The following is a 23,897-nucleotide window of genomic DNA, read 5'->3' as shown; positions in this document are numbered from 1 at the left end:
ATTCTGGGCTTGTTCCTCCCTCTCCTCCACCCTCTGACTACTTCATGCCACCTATTAAAATTCTTCGCAATGATGTTTTCCATGCCCTTGCTGGCCTAAACCCTCGGAAGGCTTATGGACCTGATGGGGTCCCTCCTATTGTTCTCCGAAACTGTGCCTCCGTGCTTACACCTTGCCTAGTCAAATTCTTTCAGCTCTGTCTGTCAACATCAACCTTTCCATCTTGCTGGAAGTTTGCCTACATTCAACCTGTTCCTAAAAAGGGTGACCGTTCCAATCCTTCAAACTACCGTCCTATTGCTTTAATTTCCTGCCTATCTAAAGTTTTTGAATCTATCCTCAACAGGAAGATTCTTAAACTTCTATCACTTCACAACCTTCTATCTGATCGCCAGTATGGGTTCCGTCAAGGCCGCTCTACTGGTGATCTTCTAGATTTCCTTACTGAGTCTTGGTCATCCTCTTTTAGAGATTTTGGTGAAACCTTTGCTGTTGCCTTGGACATATCAAAAGCTTTTGATAGAGTCTGGCACAAAGCAAACTACCCTCCTACAGTTTCTATCCTTCTCTCTGTAACTTCATCTCAAGTTTCCTTTCTGACCGTTCTATTGCTGCTGTGGTAGACAGACACTGTTCTTCTCCTAAATCTATTAACAGTGGTGTTCCTCAGGGTTCTGTCCTGTCACCTACTCTCTTCTTATTATTCATTAATGATCTTCTAAACCAAACTTCTTGTCCTATCCACTCCTATGCTGATGATACCACCCTGCACTTTTCCTTGTCTTTTCATAGACGTCCAACCCTTCAGGAGGTAAACATTTCATGCAGGGAAGCCACAGAACACTTGACTTCTGATCTTTCTAAAATTTCTGATTGGGGCAGAGCAAACTTGGTATTGTTTAATGCCTGAAAAACTCAATTCCTCCATCTATCAACTCGACACAACCTTATAGACAACTATCCCCTCTTCTTCAATGACACTCAACTGTCCCCCTCTTCTACACTGAACATCCTCGGTCTGTCCTTTACTTATAATCTGAACTGGAAACTTCACATCTCAACTCTAGCTAAAACAGCTTCTATGAAGTTAGGCATTCTGAGACATCTCCGCCAGTTTTTCTCACCCCGCCAGCTGCTAACTCTGTATAAGGGCCTTATCCGTCCATGTATGGAGTATGCTTCACATGTCTGTAGGGGTTCCACTCATACTGCTCTTCTAGACAGGGTGGAATCAAAAGCTTTTCGTCTCATCAACTCCTCTCCTCTAACTGACTGTCTTCAGCCTGTCTCACTGCTGCAATGTTGCATATCTAGCTGTCTTCTACCGCTATTTTCATGCTAACTGCTCTTCTGATCTTGCTAACTGCATGCCTCCCCTCCTCCCGCGGCCTCGCTGCACAAGACTTTCTTCTTTCTCTCATCCCTATTCTGTCCACCTCTCTAATGCAAGAGTTAACCAGTATTCTCAATCATTCATCCCTTTCTCTGGTAAACTCTGGAACTCCCTGCCTGCTTCTGTATTTCCACCTTCCTATGACTTGACCTCCTATGTTCCTATGACTTCCTTTATTATCTTTCACAATGCACAATAAACTTTGGAGCTGGTGGGAAAGTGAAGTTTTGAGATGGAAAACAAGCAGAGGAGGCAGTAGGCACCTGCCAAAACGATAATTACTCCCAGTGAGGTCTAAAGCACTGGATCAGTGGGTAATGTGAACTTATCATTAAACAAAGCTGTGTCCTCAATGAACATTTCCCTTTGTGTTACACAACACAAAGGGGCAGTCATGGCCTGCCCTCCAAAGACAACTCTCTTCCTTTACAGAAAACTACAAGCACCTAATTACATACACACCCTTCACTCAAAATTCAAAATTATTATGGTGATTCCTACACCAGCCTTGGAGTCCCCATCTGGGGAGAGGACCACAAATGTCCCCAGGTTGGACTGCTCTTCTGGTATCGACCCTAAGTGTCTTGACTGCCCCCCCCTCAACTTTTCTTCAATAACTTCTGCAACATTTCCACACTTAGATCTAATTTTCAATCTGTAGAACACCACCTCTCCTTAACTAAACCACATCTTCTTTTCCTCACTCAAACACAGGTTTCTGAGACAACTGACAGTAGCTCCTTTTCTGTTCCCTCCTACTTTCTCTATGCTCATTTTCAATCCAAAGTTGGATGTTGCATTTACGTGCACAATGACTTAACCTGCTTTCATGCCCACACTCTTGAATCATCTGAGTTTTCCACCATCTAGCTATGACTATAGAGTCACTCTCAAACTAAATTTACCTGTGCTATATACCTCTCACCTAACTCCTCTGACTAGGTATAAGAAATTCTTTGACTACTTAGCTTCCAAAGTGGAGCGCATTCTGACTCTCTTCCCTTTTGTGGAGATCTCCATTCTTGGAGACTTCAATGTTTACCATCAGCTTTGGCTTTCCTCTCCTTTCACTAACCATCCTGTTCAACTAGCCTTCAACTTTGCTATCCTCCATGACCTAGAGCAATAGGTGCAGCATCCTACTTGTATTCCTGACCGTCTTGGAGATACGCCCGACATTCTTGACCTTTTCATAACCTCTAATCCTTCTGCTTATCCTGTTACCCTCTCTTCTCTGTTGGGCTCCTCTGATCAAAATCTCATATCTGTATCTTATCGCTCCAATCCCTTCTCAAGATCCTCCTAAGTGGAGGTGCCTCGGGCATTTTGCCTCTGGTAGTTGGGGAGACCTGACAAGGTATTTTGCTGATTTTCCTTGGAATGACTACTGCTTCCAGAACAAAGACCCGTCTCTGTATGCCGAGGTGATAGTGTCTGGCATGGAGGCATATATTCCTCACCCTTTTTCTCGAACAGAAACTTCCATACCTTGATTTAATACAACCTGTTCTCATGCTATATGTGATAGAGAGGTGGCCCACAAAAGATACTTAAACCTTCCATCACCAGAACCTCATGCACTTTATATTTCTGCCTGGAACTATGCCATGACAGTTCTCCATCTAGCCAAAACTCCTCCATTAATAGAAAGTGTCAAAATCTTTCAAGATCTAACTCCCTTAGTGACTTCTGGCATCAAGCCAAAAACATCTCCAATCAGTTTGCTTCTTCTTCCTTCCCTCCTTTATTTCAACCAGATGGCACCACTGTTATCATATGTATCTCTAAAGCTGAATTCTTTGCTCAAACCTTTGCTAAAAACTCTACCTTGGATGATTCAAGGCTTGTTACTCTCTCTCCTCCACCCTCTGACTACATCATGCTACCTACCTATTGTTCTCCGAAACTGCAACTCCGTGCTTGCACCTTGCCTAGTCAAACTCTTTCAACTCTGTCAACATCTACTTTTCCTTCTTGCTGGAAGTTTGCCTACATTCTGCCCTAAAAAGAGTCACCATTCTAATGACTCAAACTACCGTCCTATTGCTTCAATTTCCTGCCTATCTAAAGTTTTTGAATCTATCCTCAACAGGAAGATTCTTAAACATCTACATCTTCACAACCTTCTACCTGATTGCCAGTATGGTTTCTGTCAAGGCTGCTCTACTGGTGATCTTCTGGCTTTCCTTACTGAGTCTTGGTCATTCTCTTTTAGAGATTTTGGTGAAACTTTTGCTGTTGCCTTAGACATATCAAAAGCTTGATAGAGCCTGGCATAAAACTTTGATTTCTAAACTACCTTCCTACAGTTTCTATTCTCCTCTCTATAACTTCATCTCAAATTTCCTTTCTAACCGTTCTATTGCTGCTGTGATAGACGGTCACTGTTCTTTTCCTAAATCAATTAACAGTGGTATTCCTCAGGGTTCTGTCCTGTCACCCACTCTTTTTCTATTATTCATCAATGATCTTCTAAACCAAACTTCTTGTCCTATCCACTCCTACATTGATGATACCACCCTGCACTTTTCAAAGTCTTTTCACAGATATGCAACCCTTCAAGAAGTAAACAATTCACACAGGGATGCCACAGAACGCCTGACTTCTGATCTCTCTAAAATTTCTGATTGGGGCAGAGCAGACTTAGTATTGTTCAATGCCTCAAAAACTCAATTCCTCCATCTATTAACTCGACACAACCTTCCAGACAACTATCCCATCTTCTTCAATGACACTCAACTTTCCCCTTCTTCTACGCTGAACATCCTCGGTCTGTGTCCTTTCCTTATAATCTAAATTGGAAACTTCACATTTCATCTCTAGCTAAAACAGCTTCTATGAATGAAATTATGTGTTCTGAGACATCTCTGCCAGTTTTCCTCACCCTTCCATCTGCTAACTCTGTGCAAGGGCCTTATCTGTCCATGTATGGGGGTATGCTTCACATGTCTGGGGGGATTCCACTCATAATGCTCTTTTAGACAGGGTGAAATCAAAAGCTTTTCATCTCATTAACTCCTCTCCTCTAACTGACTGTCTTCAGCCTCTCTCTCATCCCCACAATGTTGCATTTCTAGCTATCTTCTGCTGCTATTTTTATGCTAACTGCTCTTCTGATCTTGCTAACTGCATGCCTCCCCTCCTTCCATGGTCTCACTGCATAAGAATTTCTTCTTTCTCTCAACCCAATTCTGTCCACCTCTCTAATGCAAGAGTTAACTAATATTCTCAATCATTCATCCTTTTCTCTGGTAAACTCTGGAACTCCCTGCCTGCTTCTGTATTTCCACATTCCTATGACTTGAATTCCTTCAAGAGGGAGGCTTGAAGACACTTATCCTTCACTTTTTTACTGCTGCTTAGGAGCCTATTCATGGACCAGTATCTCAGTGACCTTTTTTTTTTTAGATTTTTGTTGTGCTTGGCTGGTGTCCCTCCTACAAAAAAAAATAAAAAAATAAATAAATAAATATGTTGTAACCCAAGAAATGAAACACATAAAAAGAAAGAAGAATGAAACAAGAATGAAGAAATGAAGAAGGAAATAAGAAGTAGAAAGAATAAATGAGGAAAGAAGATCATAAACACGAAAGCAGGTACCAAGAAGCTACCACCACCCTGATAGATAAGAGATAAGACGTGTCCACTGAGGAGAACAAGATGCAGTGAGTCATCACAAGACTAACGGAGATTAGCATCAGATTACAAGAGGAAATACCCAGATGGCTATCACTGAATTAGTATACATGGGAAACAGAGGTCACCAGAAGCAGATAATGTGGGCAATATGGACAGCCAGCACACCATAGGAAACGCCACCTCCTTGTTACTGATTTGAAGATGCGATTACCAAAGTTACTTGCAAATGAACCTTATTGAAAGTTAAGGGAAAATAAACTGTATGATTGAAGCATAGGAAAATAAATATAGTTACTTGAAAGTGGATCTTATGGAAAGTATAGGATAATGAACCATATGATCAAAGTAGGAGAAAATAAATAGTTACTAAAAAATTTACCTTATTGAAAGTTATAGGAAAATTAACTGTATGATCAGAGTATTGAAAAATAAATCTTATAGCAACAGAAGCCTTCTTGGGGTCTAAAGGTCACTCTAACATCGTGTATATTATGAGGTGTAGGAGACAGAAACAGACAGAAGCAGACAGAGAGACAAACTAGACAGAGCTGTCAGACCAGAGGATCAAAGATGGGTAAGCCATCTGTCACACTACCAGTAAGTAGAGCCAGACAGTTGTAATGCAATCAGAGTAAAATGTTGGTGTTATATATTGACAGAGAGGAATTGGGTACATGTAGGATGCATTCCTCATTGAATATTGGTTGTGAGTTTTGTGTAGGATGTGATTTGCCACTGAGTGTTAAATATATGAAGTGATTTGAATCGAAAGTGTAATGTGAAGTGTTCCAGATATTAATGGAATTTATTTGAAGAGAGATGAAACAACTTTTGTAGTTTTCGTTGTTGTCTGAAGTTGTATATGATCGTCTGAGTGTAAATATTTGTAAATAATACAAATTAATTAAAAATCATAGAAACTTGAAGTGTTCCCTTGAACCCATAAAAGCCAGTCTTATAGATTAGGGATGCAGCAAGATCATGCAACACAGAAACACGACACTGGTGGTAGTATTGGGATTTTTATATTCCAAAGGATAATGTTGCAAACATAATATTGCATAGACTGATATTGCAAAGATGGATATTATCATGATATTTCAAAATTTAGGATATTACAAGAATAGAATATGGCAAATGTTACATGAGAGTTGTAATGATTTGCTGCAACTTGTTGTCGCCTGCTAAATTTGGTGATATACTGAAATAATTAGTAAGAAATTTTGGTCACAACAAAAAAAAATTATGATAAAAATCAGCAGTTATTCATTCTGTGTCTGTTTTGGTCACAAATTGTTGTCATACAACTCTCACTACCATACATTTCGTGGTTATCTTATTTGACTGCTTAAACCATCTTGCTCTATTTAAGAAAGCGTCTTGAAATATGTTCAGAGAGTTATATTCTTTATGTGATATGGGAATTATGGCCTCTTGTCATGGTCATCAGTTATTTGTTTCACCAGCAGTATACAAACAAATTTGTAAAGCAAAAACATACAGGGAAACACACATATCAAGACAATAAAAATCTGCAGCATGTCATAGGTGCTATCATTGTAAATGGTATAAAAATGGGAATATTGTTGACTTCTAGATGGTAGTAATATAATAAGAATATAATAGTAGTTACTTGTAGATTGAGCCATGGCAGGGAACACAAGTGCTAGAGAGTTGTATAGATGATGTCATGGGTAAGATTTCATTATAAAATGCCTAATCTTACAAATGGCAGATTCTGTTTGTTACCAAAAAAATTGATTTATTCAGAGACCTAATGGAGATGACTTATTAAACAGAAATTTACAAAGAGAAACAAGTGCGGGAAGACAATAAATTTAATGGAGTAAACATACGTGCTGAAAAATTAATATATATATATATATATATATATATATATATATATATATATATATATATATATATATATATATATATATATATATATATATATATATATATATATATATATATATATATATATATATATATATATATATATATATATATATATATATATATATATATATATATATATATATATATATATAAGAGAGTGACTGAACTAATATTGAAAAATTTTGAAGGGTGATGCAAGCTTGTATCATTATAAAAAAAAAAAAAAAACAGTAGAAAAGAGTTGTACTCACAGCTGATGTGAGAAATTTGATTTCTCACATCAGCTGATTTGCAGAAATTGATGGTATATGAAAATTACTGTTGCTTGATATTTAGAAAATCAAGTGGCAATGTTTAGTGATAAATGAACGAAAGAAATATGTGAATTATATTGTTTAACGAGAGTTATGCTGAAACTAGAGGTAAATGTGGAAGTGTATGTGTGATGTCCAGGCCTAAATAAGCCATAAATAAACTGAGTTGATAAGGTGACTGGAAATAAAAAGCAAATGATAGGAGTGATGGCAGAAGAAATTTTTCAGTCAAGCATTACAAAAACATTCAGCCATGTAGTAAGAAACATAAAAGGAAGAATTAAGGTATTGAGGTACCTGAAAAGTACTGCAAGAGGTCAAGTCAGGTAAAACTGTTGGAATGGTGCTAGCTCATGCAGTAGATTTGTTAGTTAGACCCTGACTCACAAGACTCTCCATTGATGAAATGCGAGTCTGATGAGCAGACAGTTCAAGTTACCACTACAGCTTCTACTTGTGTTATTAGATCAATTATAGAATTGTAGATAAACTGAGTAAAGAGAAGAATTTAAGCATATGGAGGATTGTAGATAAACTGAGAAAAGAGAAGAATTTAAGCATATGGTAATAAAAAAAAAGAGTATGAAAAGGTAAATAGATATTAATTATATGGAATCATGACTGTATATTCACAAAAAGTAGTAAACAAGCAGCTTAATTGAAAGACAATAACATGCTGATTTGGCTTCTTTCAAATCACAATGATATGTGATATAAATATTAAATGATATTGCAAGAAGAGGAGTAGGCTTTCAAAATAATAAAGATTTAAGATTCAAGACATTTTAAAGGGTAACATAAGCATGAGTTTGCAGTGTGAAAATTTGATGGCAATAAATGGCAAGAATTGTTTATGTTAGAGTAATTAAGAGTGGAGCAATGGGACAACTTTTTGCAGCTTATGTAGCTCATACTCCAAATTAATACACAGTAAATTCAGCAATAACAACTTAAGGAGTATTATGAAGATTATGGAAGGGCATCTTAACAAGTTAAGATAACGTAGTATTATGATAATGCTCTACAAAATTTGTGCTGTTTGATAAACTGAAACCAGAAGTGTTTTACATGAGAGATAATGCAAGTGCATAATGCTGAAATAGAGCAGTGCACCACAGAGAAAGCCCTCTCCTTCCTTGCTGTTAATAACACTTCCAATAAATAGAATGCTGTGTTGGGTAATGAGTTGTTTTCACAAAACTAGAGACTCCTGTAGTGGGTACTGTCTACATTTAGATGGAAAATGTAGTATATCAAAATGACGTTGATGGCTAAAGCTGACATCAAGGTGAAGTACATTCCCAGGCAAAAAATAAAAAAACAAAAAAATAAAAATAAATAAATAAATAAATAAATATAAATGATATTGTAGTGAGATTATCATATGTGGATGAGCACAAATAATGGAATATGATGGAAAGATTTGTCATGAAATTCAAAGAAAATATAGACTGATGCATGATATATGAAAAGGATTATTGAAAATATAGACTGATGCATGATATATATGGAAAAAAGGCTATTGAAAATATAGATTGATGCATGGTATAGATAAAAAAAAGTTATTGAGAAATATGGATTGATTCATAAAGAAATAGTGAGATGACCATACTGGAAATTGTGAGAGTATGAAAATATACATTGATGCATGATGATATGGTGAAATTAATATATAATGTAAAATAAGTATACTGAGAATGTAAATTCTAACATAAAAATATAGTTAAATGAGTGTATAGTGAAATGAGTATACTGGGAATATAGATTGATGTATAAAATGAAATTAGTATATTGAGAATATCGATTGATGCATGAAGCAAGAATGAGTATCTTGATAACTATGAGTATAATGAAATACAGTTTGATGCATGAAGTAGTGAAATGAGAATATTGATAATTTTGAGTATAATGAAATATATATTGATGCATGAAGAAATATTGATAATTATGAGTACTGTATGTTGAAATATGGAGTGATGCATGAAGAAATACTGAAATTAGTATACTGGTAATTGTGAGTATATTGAAATAGTGAAGAAAGAGTAAAATGAGTATATCAATAGCTGTGAGCATATTGAAATAGCGGAGAAAGAGAAGAATAGAATCAAAGAATATTGATAATTGCGAGTATACTGAAATAGTGAAGAAAGAGTAAAATTAGTATACTGGTAATTGCAAGTACACTGAAATATAAATTGATGCATGCATGAAGTGATGAATGGAATATATTGGTAATTATTTGTATAGTGAAATATCAATCAATGCATGAAGATATGGTGAAATGAGTAGGCTGGGAAATGTTGAAGTGAGAGTACAAAAAAGAAATACATAAATAATTGATTGAAGAAAAAAAGTATATTATAGAGATGTGAGATGTATATTGGAGAGAAAAAAAAAATGTTGAAAAGCAGATTGTATATATGCAGGTGACTGAATCAAATTTTAGGACAAATCAAATTATTATGGATGGAGAACTGTGTAAGACTGATTGATGAAGATATATTGAAATTGCTATTAAGAATAATCAATATATAATCGATATATAGAACTGAAGTTGAAAAGGTTATGAGGTGAGGATAAAGAATATAAAATATTGAAGAGGATAATTATGATAATCATATATGAGACACATAAAAAAATGTATATGTGGCTTACTGAAATAATTAACTTAATGGTGAGAGTGCACAAGCTGAGTTAGATAAAGTTGAATGTTCTGATATATAACTGAATTAAATAGTTCTCGGAAACTGATGCATCGTATTATGATAAATGACCCTTGCATACGCCCAGCTTGTACCTAGTGAACTTGCACACTTCCTGCTGGCCTAGGGGCAAGGTAGTGTAAAAGTTACTCTATCTAGGTGCCAATTTTTGTTCCGATAGGAAAGGAGAAAGGGGAGAAGGATTTTTTTTTTGCAATTCCTGTCTGGGGATTAATCAATTCAGAATGATGGGGGATACCCCAAATGCTTTGTTTCAACAAGTACCCAAATGTAGAAAAGCATGAGCATATACATACACAAGGATTTGTAACTATGTAGAAGTGGGCCCACAAACAAGAAAAAATATATATGGTAACCACAACAGAGAAAAAAAAGTATTGTAACCACAAAGAAAAAAAAGTATTGTAAACACAAAGAAAAAAAATATTGTAACCACAAAGAAAGAAAAAATGTATTGTAACCACAAAGAACAAAGAAGAAAAACAATAACATGAAGAAAAAATCAAAGCCACAAAGAAAAGAAAATATTAAAGCTGAGAAGAAAAGAAAACATTAAGGCCACAAAGCAAATAAAACATCAAAGCCACAAAGAAGAATTGGTTAAAAATACAAAAGAAAAGTTGATTGCAAGCCACAAAGGAAAACTGATTAAATATAAAACTGTTGATAATCCTTCAATATGTGCTTGCTAAGTTATATGATTATTAAGCTGAAAAATGTATTTCCAGAAAATTTGTGAGAAAATACAAATAATGAGTATTGATGTGAATACAAAATGTAAAATCTTGAGTTGTAAGGAGGTAAATAAGTCAGAGTATAGTGATTATGTAATGGAGGAATGCAAAGATATTAGAGACGTACAAGCGTAAGGATGTCACAAATAATATGTAACACAGAAAACTGAAAATGTTAGAATACATGTATTAGTTTAGTTGTGTCGTCTAAGAAGATATTGAGGTTGCAATTGCTTGGTGTAGGGGGAACTGAGATGTTGCAGATAAATGCAGTACACAAATACATAGCACATTATATTGTGAATAATGTGGAAGTGGTATAACGATTCATGTGAAAAATATTTAAGTGTATCATCAACAGTTCTTTATGATATTGCATGAGAAAAGAAAGTTTAATATAATGATTTTGTCAAGAGCTGACAACTTAACTAGTGAAAGAGTCTATGATAGATGTTATATTCCTTGGTAGCTAAGGATGAACAGACAATGATCAGTGGGATACAGTGAAGATATGGTATGTTACCACAAGGGATATGAAACACTGTTTACAGATCAAATACAGATATCTAAAGAACTAATGCACAGAGAAATGACAGTTATGGAAGAGCTTTAAGGTGAAACAAAGTAAACAAAATTGCTGAAGAACACTGCGGATAGAGATACAGAAAATAATTCACTGAAGATGATCATAAGGAGAATGATTAGTCAAATGACAAAATGAACATATTTCAAAGTAGTATATCCAGCTAGTTTTGCCAAATCCAAAAGTCCTTCATCAGAAGGCACTGTCTCAGCCCTAACAGACTAGGGAAAACTAAATGGGGAAAAAAATAAATAAATATCCAGCTAGTTTTGAGCAAGATGTGATGATTAATCATGAGGAAGACTTCAGGTCTAAACGAAAGTATGTACCTTAAGGTGTTCTCTTATAAGATTGTTAGCTTTCCCTTAGGGTGATTACTTCCATGATATACAATGACTGAGCATGACACCTGAATCCAAGAGGATGATGAGTGAAAAATTTTGTGCTTTGTATATGAAGACAATATGAACCCATGATAAAAAACCATAAATGTCAAGGTATAGATAGTCTTGTTAAGGTATAGACTAATCTCATGTCAAGTTAAATAGAGTGTAATTTCCTTGCAACAAAGAGCTAAGAAACAGATTGTAACATAATGGCTTTTGAAACATATAATATGATCTATTATCAGATAGAAAAGAAAATGACTCAACTGAAGAAAAGAAAAAGAAAGAAAAAAAAGTGCACAGAATGCAGACTCAGATAATTTCATGCATAATTGCTTTAGTGTTGTATTTTCATAAAGCAAGGAAGGAAAAGGTTAATGTTAAATTTCAATTAGTGATATGCTTAAAATATTAGCAATCATTCATTATGCGCTAAAAGTCAAAAGTTGCTACTTAAAGTGACTGAGAGAATATAAATGAGATGAAAATATTTGTGTCTATGGATAATAAGAAGTCATTACTTATATGAGAGACTCTGATGTTGTTCAGTTAGCTATTAAATCCATTGCAGCAGTTCTTATTGATCTTATGATGTGACTACAAACCATGATAAAAGTACATGCTTTAAAATAAGTATTGTTGTTCCTTCTACACATTATTTGAGTGCAGAATGAAATGTTTATTCATCTAAGAGAGTAAAGATAGATGAGTTTACCCAAAGCTGATATGAGTGATTGCATTACAAAATTGGGCTGATTCTTACAACTTTTAGAAAGATCCTGCCGACACCTTCTGATGTCCACAGGATGACCTCCCTTCCACTATTTCTTTATAAATATAAGTTGTTTTCTGACTGCATCACACTTCTAGTCATATTGAGAATACTCAGAATATATTTTCCTGGCTTATGAAATACATGCTGTGGAAAACATGATTTATTGTTGATCTTTCTTGTTACTGGTCAAGATATTGAATGTTATATTTTGTTTTCTCCACAAAGGCTCTATTCTTAAACTCAGAAGTTATGAATTTTGCTAATATATGCCTTGCCAGCAGTTATGGATGGGTACCTTTGTCTCTACACAATGTAAAGATAACCTGCAGTTCCTGATAAAAGAATCAGCCTCCCGGGACCCAGACTGGTACGACTGGCTGTTGACAATGCTACTTGCTGAGGTTACCCTGGTGTTCACAGACATGGGTGAGGGTCACACCTATGGCTCTCCTGGTTCCAGCAGCATGGAGCAGGCCTTCCAAACCAACACCCTGCATCATATCCACGGATGAGGGAATGAACACCCAACCAAGTAACCAGTCGCGCAAGGACGCATGATCATAAGGAGGGGTGCATGTTGTAACCCAAGAAACAAGAAGAAATTAAACCCTTAAGAAGAAAGAAGAATGAAACAAAAATTAAGAAATGGAGAAGGAAATAAGTAGAAAGAATAAATGAGGGAAGATCATAAACATGAAAGCAGGTACCAAGAAGCTATCACCACTCTGATAGATAAGAGACAAGATGTGTCCATCGAGGAGAACAAGGTGCAGTGAGTCATCACAAGACTAACATAGCTGGAGATTAGCACCAGATTACAAGAAGAAATACCCAGATGGTTGTCAATGAATTAGTATACCAGGGAAGCAGAGATCACCAAAAACACGTGAACAACATGGATAGCAGGCACACCATAGGAAATGCCGCCTCCTTGTTCCTGATTAGAAGATGTGATTACCAAAGTTACTCGAGAATAAACCTTACTGAAAGTTACTCGAGAATAAACCTTACTGAAAGTTAAGAGAAAATAAACTGTATGATCGAAGTATGGGAAGATAAATATAGTTACTTGAAAGTGGACCTTACAGAAGGTATGGGAAAATTAACCATATGATCAAAGTAAGAGAAAATAAATACAGTTACTCAAAAATTTACCTTATTGAAAGTTACAGGAAAATTAACTGTATGATCAAAGTATTGAAAAATAAATCTTATAGCAACAGAAGCCTTGTTGGGGCAAAAGTTTCCTCTAACATCACATGTATATTATGAGGTGTAAGAGACAGGAATAGACAGAAACAGACAGAAGGACAAGCTAGACAGAGCTGTCACACCAGAGAGGATCAAGATGGGCAAGCCACCTATCACAGTACCAGCAAGTAGACCCAGACAGTTGTAATGCAGTCAGAGTAAAATGTTGGTGTTATATATTGACAGAGAAGGATTGGGTAAGTGTAGGATGCATTCCTCATTGAATATCAGTTGCGAGTTTTGTGTAGGATGTGATTTATCATTGAGCATTAAATATGAGAAGTGATTTGAATCTGAAGTGTAATGTGAAGTGTTCCAGATATTAATGGAATTTATTTGAAAAGAGATGAAACAATTTTCATAGTTTTCGTTGTTGTCTAAAGTCGTATATGATTGTCTGTGTAAACATTTGTAAGTAATACAAATTAAGTAAAAATTATAAAAACTTAAAGAACATAAGAACATAAGAAATAAGGGAAGCTGCAAGAAGCGACCAGGCTTACATGTGTCAGTCCCTGTATGAAACACACCTACCTATTTCCATCTGTTATCCCCATCCATAAGCTTGTCTAATCTTCTCTTAAAGCTCTCTAGTATCCTAGCACTAACTACATGATTACTGAGTCCGTTCCACTCATCTACCACTCTATTTGAGAATAAACTTTTTCCTATCTCCTTCCTAAACCTAAATTTTTTAAGCTTGAACCCGTTATTTTTTGTTCTACCCTGGTTGCTGATCCTAAGAATTTTGCTTACATCTCCCTTGTTATAACCTTTATACCACTTTAAGACTTCTATCAGGTCCCCTCTTAACCTACGTCTCTCTAGAGAGTGTAAATTTAACAGCTTCAACCTCGCCTCGTAAGGAATGCTCCTCATCCCCTGTATCCTTTTAGTCATTCTCCTCTGTACTGATTCTAATAGACCTATATCTTTCCTGTAATGTGGGGACTAGAACTGCACAGCGTAGTCTAGATGAGGTCTGACCAGCACCAAGTATAACTTTAATATTACTTCCGGCCTTCTACTTTTAACACTCCTAAAAATTAATCCTAGTACCCTATTTGCCTTGTTTCTGGCTTCTATGCATTGTTTCCCTAGACGGAGTTCAGAGCTAACTATAACTCCTAAATCTTTCTCGCACCCTGTACCTACCAGAGTTTGGTTGTTTAATGTGTAATCTCTTAAAGCTCTCTAGTGTCCTAGCACTAACAACATGATTACTGAGTCTGTTCCACTCATCTACCACTCTATTTGAGAACCAATTTTTTCCTATCTCCTTCCTAAACCTAAATTTTTTAAGCTTGAACCCATTATTTCGTAAAGCGTTCCCTTGAACCTACAAAAGCCAGTCTTATAGATTAGGGACACAGCAAGATCGTGTAACTTAGAAGCATGACAAATAAATATAAAAAAAAAGTTGATATGATTATGGCTATTGATAAAATTCTTTATTTACCACAATTTCCTTCTCATGAAAACAATTAAAACACCATATTTAGGCAAAAGTGTACCTGTTATGTTAAGCCACACACAAGCATACATATGGTAACAATTTGATTTTTGCTCCCAAACTCCATTCTCACCCTATTTTTGACCTGGCCTGACCCATGACTCCCCACTAAGAAACTTTCTTTCCTGCCATGACTATCCATAGATATCAAAATACAGTACAGTAAAATTTCATAAAAAACCACTGCATATGGTAAACAATGTCTGGCAGATGACAGAAATACCATAATTACAGTGTTGGCATTTTTTTTTTTTTACATATCAAGATGTGGTTCTGTATCATATAGATAAATAAGGTCTATATATGTATGTATACATAAAAATGCAAAAGTAGCATAGCATGACCTTTACATTTCCTGTATTGTACAATTTAACACAGACTTTGTCCAACTGAATCAACCTGTTATCAGCATAACCTAAACAAGTGTCTGTTCTTCATTAACAGAAAGTGTCAAAATCTTTCAAGATCTAACTCTCCCTCATGACTTTTGGCACGTAGCCAAAAACATCTCCAATAACTTTGTTTCTTCATCTTTCCCTCCTTTATTTCAACCTGTTGGCACCACTGCCATTTCATCTATCTCTAAAGCTGAACTCTTCATTCAAACCTTTGTTAAAAACTCTACCTTTGATGATTCAGGACTTTTCCTCCCTCTCCTGACTACTTCATGCTAACCATTAAGATCCTTTGCAGTGATGTTTTCCATGCCCTCGCTGGACTAAACCCTCAGAAGACTTATAGACCTGATGGGGTCCCTACTATTATTCTCCAAAACTGTGCCTCTGAGCTTGCACCTTGCCTAGTCAAATTCTTCCAACTCTGTCTATCAACATCCATCTTTCCTTCTCACTAAGTTTGCCTAAATTCTGCCTGTTCCTAAAAAGGGTGATCATTCTAATTCCTCAAACTACTGTCCTATCGCTTTAATTTTTTGCTTCTCTAAAGTTGAATCTATCTTCAACAGGAAGATTCTTAAACATTTATCACTTCACAACCTACTTCCTGGGTATAAGTTCTGTCAAGGCCATTCTACTAGTGATCTAGCTTTCCTTACGGCATCTTGATCATCCTCTCTTAGAGATTTTGGTGAAACCTTTGTTTTTACCTTAGACATATCAAAAGCTCTTGACAGAGTCTAGCATAAAGCTCTGATTTTCAAGCTACCTTCCTATGGCTTCTATCCTTCTCTCTGTAACTTCATCTTGTTACCCTTCTGACCGTTCTATTGCTTCTGTGGTAGACGGTCACTGTTCTTCTCCTAAATCTATTAACAGTGGTGTTCCTCAGGGTTTTGTTCTGTCACCCACTCTCTTCCTATTATTCATCAATGATCTACACCAAACTTCTTGTCCTATCCACTCCTATGCTGATGATACCACCCTGCACTTTTCCACATCTTTTCATAGATGTCCAACCCTTCAGGAAGTAAACAGTTCACACAGGGAAGCCACTGAACCCCTGACTTCTGATCTCTCTGAAATTTGTAATTGGGGCAGAGCAAACTTACTATTGTTCAATGCCTAAAAAACTCACTTCCTTCATCTATCAACTCAACACAACCTTACAGACAACTATCCCCTCTTCTTCAATGACACTCAACTGTCCCCCTCTTCTACAATGAACATCCTCAGTCTGTCCTTTACTTATAATCTAAACTGGAAACTCCACATCCCATCTCAAGCTAAAACAGCTTGCATGAAGTTAGGCATTCTGAGAACTCTCCACTAGTTTTTCTCACCCACTCCAGCTGCTAACTCTGTAAAGGGGCCTTATCCATCCATTTATGGAGTATGCTTCACATGTCTTGGGGGGGGCTTCCACTCATACCACTCTTTTAGACAGGGTGGAATCAAAAGCTTTTCATCTCATCAACTCCTATCCGCTCACTGACTGTCTTCAGCCTCTTTCTCATTGCCACAATGTTGCATCTTTTGCTATCTTCTACTACTATTTTCATGGTAACTGCTCTTCTGATCTTGCTAACTGCATGCTTTCCCTCCTCCCACAGCCTCGCTGCACAAGACTTTCTTCTTTCTCTCACCCCTATTCTGTCCACCTCTCTAATGCAAAAGTTAACCAGTATTCTTAATCACTCATTCCTTTATCTGGTAAACTTTGGAACTCTCTGCCTGCTTCTGTATTTCCACTTTCTTATGACTTGAATTCCTTCAAGAGGGAAGTTTCAAGACACCTATCCTTCAATTTTTGACTGCCACTTTAGACCCTATTTGAGGACCAGCATCTCAAAGGGCTTTTTCTTTCTTTTTTTTTTTTTTCTTCCCTTGGCCAGTGTCTCTCATATATATATATATATATATATATATATATATATATATATATATATATATATATATATATATATATATATATAAATGTACAGTGGTGCCATGGAATTAATTTAATGCATTACAGGAGGCTGTTCAGATTATGAAAAGTTTGGATTCAAAATTTTTTTCCTTATAAGAAATAATGGAGAGTGAAATAATCCATTTCTGGATCCCAAAAAAGATCCATTACCCATAAAAGTAATCTGAACTCTATATGGTCTCTTAGTGAAGTATAAGAATTATACTAACTTCATTTAGTAATTAAACAAAAGTATTCTAAAAGAAATATACGCAATCATAAAAATTAATTCCTGTTGTGTTAGAGTATAGTACACAAGGCAACAGACATTATTTCACAATTGTATAAATATTGCCAGTATAGTACACAAGGCAACATACAGTATTATTTTACACTTGTATAAATATTGCCAGTATTTTCCCTCTTCTCAAACATCCTGATTTTAAAGAAATACATTACTAAGTGACAAAAGAAGTAAAATAGCAACACAGTTTACCCACATCATATTGGACCCTGTTATATCAGATTTTGCATTTATCGGACATGTATGGCCTATGAACCATCCACCTGATTTATCGGACAAATGTCACTAAATGAGGCAAAATGTCTGGCAGTGGCAGCAAAGGAGTCATTAAACCCAGCTGTGACCTCACTGAATTTCCTTTTGTCTCACAACATATGGGGACAGTCATAGCCTGCCCTTTAAAGACAACTCTCTTCCTTCACACAAAACTACAAGCACCTAATTACACACACATACCTTCACTCAAAATTCAAAATTATCTTGGTGACTCCTACACCAGCCTCGGAGTTCCCATCTGAGGAGGGGACCACAAATGTCCTCAGGTCAGACTGCTCTTCTGGTATCAACACTGTCTTGACACCCTCCTCAACTTCTTCATTAACTCCTGCAATATTCATAGTCTTAAATCTAATTTTCAATCTTAAGAACACCACCTCTCCTCTACTAACCCTCATCTTCTTTTCCTCAATGAAACACAGGTATCTGAGGAATTGGCAGTAGCCCATTTTCTGTTCTTTCCTACTTTATCCTCATTTTCAATCCTAAGCTGGATGTTGCATCTATGTGCACAATGTCTTAACCTGTTCTCGTGCCCACGCTCTTGAATCTTCTGAATTTTCCACCATCTGGCATCTGAATCACACCCAAACTAAATTTATCTATGCTGTATACATCTCACCTAACTCTTCTGACTATAAGAAATTCTTTGATTACTTAACTTCCTAAGTGGAGCACATATTGACCCTCTTCCCTTTTGCAGAGATCTCCATTCTTGGAGACTTCAATGTTCACCACCAGCTTTGTCTTTCCTCTCCCTTCAATGACCATCCTGGTGAACTGGCCTTTAAATATGCTATCCTCCACAACCTACAGCAATCAGTGCAACACCCTACTCATATTCCTGACCATCTAGGAGACATGCCCAACATTCCTGATCTTTTCCTAGCCTCTAATCCTTCTGCTTATGCTGTTATCCTCTCTTCTCTGTTGGGCTCCTCTGATCACAATCTCATATTGTCCTATCATTCTAATCCATTCTCATTATCTCCCTAAATGGAGGTGACTATAGAGTTTTGCCTCTGCTAATTAGGGAGACCTGAGGAGGTATTTTGCTGATTTTCCTTGGAATGACTACTGCTTCTGTGGCAGAGACCTGTCTCAGTGTGCCGAGCACATAACAGGAGTGATAGTGTCTGGCATGGAGGCATACATTCCTCGCTCTTTTTCTCAACCTAAACCTTCCAAACTTTGGTTTAACACAGCCTGTTCTTGTGCTATACATGTATATGATAGAGAGGTGGCCCACAAAAGGGACTTGAGCCTTCCATCACCAGAATCTCATGGGCTTTGTATTTCTATCCAGAACCATGCCAAGATTGCTCTCTAACTAGCCAAAAACTCCTTCATTAACAGAGTGTCAAAATCTTTCAAGATCTAACTCCCCTCATGACTTCTGGCATGTAGCTAAAAACACCTCCAATAAATTTGCTTCTTCTTTCCCCTTTTATTTCAACCAGATGGCACCACTGCTATCACATCTATCTCTAAAGCTGAACTCTTCACTCAAACCTTTGCTAAAAACTCTACCTTGGATGATTTAGGGCTTGTTCCTCTCTCTCCTCCACCTTCTGACTACTTCATGCCACCTATCAAAATTCTTTGCAAAGATGTTTCCATGCCCATGCTGGACTAAACCCTCGTAAGACTTATGAACCTGATGGGGTCCCTCCTACTGTTCTCAGAAACTGCACTTTCGTGCTTGTATCTTGCCTTGTCAAATTCTTTTAACTCTATCTGTCAATATCTATCTTTTCTTCTAGCTGGAAGTTTGCCTACATTCAGCCTGTTTCTAAAAAGGAGTGACTGTTCTAATCCCTCAAACTACCATCCTATTGCTTTAATTTCCTGCCTATCTAAATTTTTTAATCTATCCTCATCAGGTAGATTAAGATCTTAAACATTTATCACTTCACAATCTTCTATCTGATCACCCATATGGGTTCCAGTATGGGTTGTGGTATTGGGTTAATACGGCCCCAAGCATCTGTACCATCCAAGGGCAAAGCCAGTCCACCATCTCATGGCTCACAGCAATCAGCCTACACTGAATGCTAAGAATAGATCTTTGTATTATGAGAAGAAATTAAGCCAGAACTGAGTGATAACAAACATTGTTTCCCTGAAGAAATGGAAGTAGAAGAGGTAGTAAGAAAAATGTTGTGTCCCACCTGTGCCTCACCATCTTTTACTGTAAAATCTATTTATCATCAGATAGACGCATTCATGCTGGTGCAACATGACTGTGGTGCAGGAACTCACAACATGAGGAACAGTAATGTGCAAAACAGAAATTAGTATCCACTGACAATAATGGTTGTGTTTGGGTTTATGTTGCTTGGTGTGGGATTCAATCATGTTAGCAAGCTAAATTCCTTCTTGAACATGAAACACATCAGCTTTACTATGTACAGTAAAATCCCTCTCATCCGGCATTCGAGTATCCAGCAGCTTCAAGTATCCGGCACATTTTTTCCCGAGCCTTAAAATCAATAAAAAATCAATGTGTACTCATAAAATCGATTAAAATTCCCACGCGAGGCATACTTTGTCCCCTCGCCACCAGAGTGCACTGCTTTGCGCCACCCGCGGCCCACTGCACTGTGTTTACTCAGTGACTCAGTCCTGCGTGTGCACTGTTTATCGCCTGACGCCTTCATCATGCCTAAAGTTGTAGAAAAGAGGAAGCATACTGTGCTTACACTTAAGCAGAAGGTAGACATTTGTCGACGATTAGGGAGAGGTGAAAGCAGACAGCAACTAATGGCGGAATATGGTGTGGGCTCATCAACTATTTATGACATTAAATATTAATTTCACTTCTATTCAAGTATCCGGCAACTTCTGGTATCCAGCATGTCGGCGGTCCTGTTGATGCCGGATAAGAGGGATTTTACTGTAACTAGGATATACAAAAATATATTACTGAAACAGCTGTTGAACATGCTAAACATTGTGTAATGAAGTGTAGAAGAGTTGTGAGTGAGAGCAAACTGAGTCATGACGTGACAGACATAGTGGCTCCTTCTAGTCACGTTTTCTTAGATGAAAGATTTTTACCTTTCATTGAATATATCTCATTTTTTCATGCTTTTTACTTCATTCTTTTTAAATCTTATTCTTTATTATGTTTTCTATAAATTTAGTTTCTGATTTTTGGATTTGGTTGATTATTTATATTTTTTAAAGTGCATTTGAAGATTTTCTGACCTGTGTTGAAAAAGTTATTCGTTTTCATTTTTCTCAATGAAATAACAGGTTAAAGAATAAAAACACAAAAATAAAATCCATGGTCAATTTCATCAATAAGAACTTTAAAATTAGTATACATTATCAAATTATTTACTAATAATTGATCAAAACCAGACATAAAATTTAACACTTTTTACATTATTTTTCTTTTTTCAACATTATTATCTTTCTTTTCCACATATCATCTTGAAACTTTCTACACACATAAGTAGGTATCATAGCTACTTCTTAGTTGGTTTTCATGTAATTTGAAGCAGTATTTAATTTTCCACCAAAAAAGATTCACCTTCCCCTTAAAAGATGAGTAACAGGTTTTTACAGTTGCACAATAAAGGATGGATGACAGGATTTTTCAGTTTCCATTTTGAAATTCATGTGGTGATTTTTGGTTTGTGTGACTCCTAGGTTTTCATACAATTACTACATTCTCAGTGTCATTATGACTATTATGATGGCAGAATGTGCAATTTATCTCCCTTCTGCATCAGTATCTTTGTGGGACTCCCATGGGGACAAAGTTCCCCCCAGTTAAGTTAGGCTCTATTAGGTTTAGTCCTTGGAGGATTTGCAAGGGGATTAGGTTAGGTTACATATTTCGATTAGACTAGTGTCCTTGGGGAATCCAAGAAATGAAGCCTTCCCAGTCAGTTTAGATTACATTTAGTTAGGATAGTGTTCTTGTGAGGCCTAACAGGGGAAGCCACCTTAGTTGAGTTATATTAGTTTTTTAGGGCATTTTTGCCAAAAATGTTCCTCTTTTGATTTTCCACATTCACTCTTGCTTTCATTTTGTCCTGGTTTTTTTTTGCTTCTTCAAGTAGTTTGGTATGATGAAACTTGTTGTAGATTGCTCTTATACACTGCTACTTACACCCAAATTTACACCTCTTCATCACACCACTGACCACTGCTTAAAAAAAATAAATAAATAAAAAATAAATAAATAAATAAAAATAAATAAATACATACAAATAAGTAAAACTGAGTGATATTGACAGTAATTTTCTAGAGTCCTTTCCTGACCTTATTACTGGTCTATTCTCCTCCATTATTTTCCATATACCTTTGGATACACCTAAAACATTCTAAGGTGGTTATTATTATAAAACATTATAAGGTGGGGGAAAAGTGCCCCTATTTTTAAGGGACATCATTATGTTGGGTTTGGTAATATTAGGTTAGTTAGATAATGCTAGGTTAGATTAGTGTTCTTAAGAGGGTGGTCCAGTTGGGGGCAAAGCCCCCAACTGAAGCGGCGTTACGAACATTACTTACATTAAAATCATAGTGCGAGCTTTCAACCAACTATCGTATAACCTCAATCGACTAACAGTTTTACAGTCCATCAGGTCTGTTCAGTCAGGTAGATCTGTTTGCACATGCGTCGAAGGAAAGGGGAGTGAGGCAAGACAACCTTGGAATTTTCAATCCGATGCTTGTTTCAAGTGTGTGCATTTTAATGTTATAAAACTATGCATATAGGGGTATCCTAATACCCCTAATACAAATCCTGCAAACCCCTATTTATGATCACCAGCAGCCATCCTTATAAGACTATAATGCAAGTTACGTCACACCCGAGAGACCGCTTTGAAGTACCTACAAAAAGCTTGTTTTGGGGTTACTACATGACAGAGCTTATGCTCTTCGCTTACAAAACTGGATACGATGATTGCCCAGAGGTATCCCAGGACAAAAACTGCAACCATATCCCACAACTGGTAAGAAAAGGCAGAGGTTGCACCAGTATTAATGAACTTACGCCGATGGCGTGGCACGATCTGGTGCAGACCTGGGTATACTCCACACACCTTGGCAGTTGGTAGTACGGTACAGTAACTTTACGGTGTCATGTAACAAAAACCCAGTCCAATAGTAGGAGAGGAATTGCCTTTCTTTGGCTCCAACTTGCACTTGTAATTTCCTTGTTTGTCTTGTTGCTTCTTTTCCTAGTGAATATTTTCTTTTGTTCCAAATCTTCCAAATAAACTTGATTTTGTTTTCACTACCAAACTAATTTAAATATCAAATATTATATGATTAATATTTTTATTCTGTTTGTTTTCTAAAAGGCCAGTTCAAAACGCAAACTACTCTATATGGCGAAAAGAAACAATATAATCAGAATCGTGTCTTTTGGGTATTTTTGAGCGTGTTAACCACTAAAATAGTAAAATGCGTCCAAAATATCATATATGAAGAACCAAAACATTACAAAAAAAACGTGTTATGGTGAATTGGTGTGGTAGTCTCATAGAATTGTCATCGATGTACTCACCGATGTCTTTCTGTCTCTCTGATTCTGTTTAGTGATGTTTAGCTCAGTAAGAATTAGAGGGGATGATGAGTAAGCGCCCGAACAACGGCTAGAGCTTCCTGATGCGTGATAGAGTAGTTTGCTTCCGCAGAGCTAAGAACCCTACTCCCATAGGTAATCACACGATTTTTACCGCTATCGGTCTTTTGCATCAATATTACGCCTAGCCCTAGAGAAGAAGCATCTGTGTAG

General features: G+C 36.5%; 1 protein-coding gene across 5 annotated transcripts in view; it reads right to left on the bottom strand.

Annotated features, from left to right (window-relative positions):
- LOC135112817 (monomeric sarcosine oxidase-like) overlaps positions 1-23,335 on the bottom strand; it is a 261,886-nt gene extending 238,551 nt beyond the window's left edge. For 2 of the 5 annotated variants that reach the window (XR_010274565.1, XM_064027649.1), the window contains exon 1: positions 22,664-22,791. Coding sequence is in view for 2 of the 5 variants with exons in the window: in XM_064027649.1 (XP_063883719.1) it covers positions 22,664-22,734 (71 nt within the window). In the remaining 3 variants the exon portion in view is untranslated. Of the gene's footprint in view, positions 1-18,316; positions 18,465-22,663; positions 22,795-23,150 lie in introns of those variants that run through there. The other 3 variants (XM_064027650.1, XM_064027651.1, XM_064027652.1) reach the window with 3 other exon arrangements.
- Between the last annotated feature and the right edge of the window lie 562 nt (positions 23,336-23,897).

This window comes from Scylla paramamosain, chromosome 24 (genome assembly GCF_035594125.1).
Source record: "Scylla paramamosain isolate STU-SP2022 chromosome 24, ASM3559412v1, whole genome shotgun sequence".
NCBI lineage: Eukaryota > Metazoa > Arthropoda > Malacostraca > Decapoda > Portunidae > Scylla > Scylla paramamosain.
The sequence above is the reverse complement of the archived record's forward strand: the minus strand, read 5'-3'. Positions and strand labels throughout refer to the sequence as shown.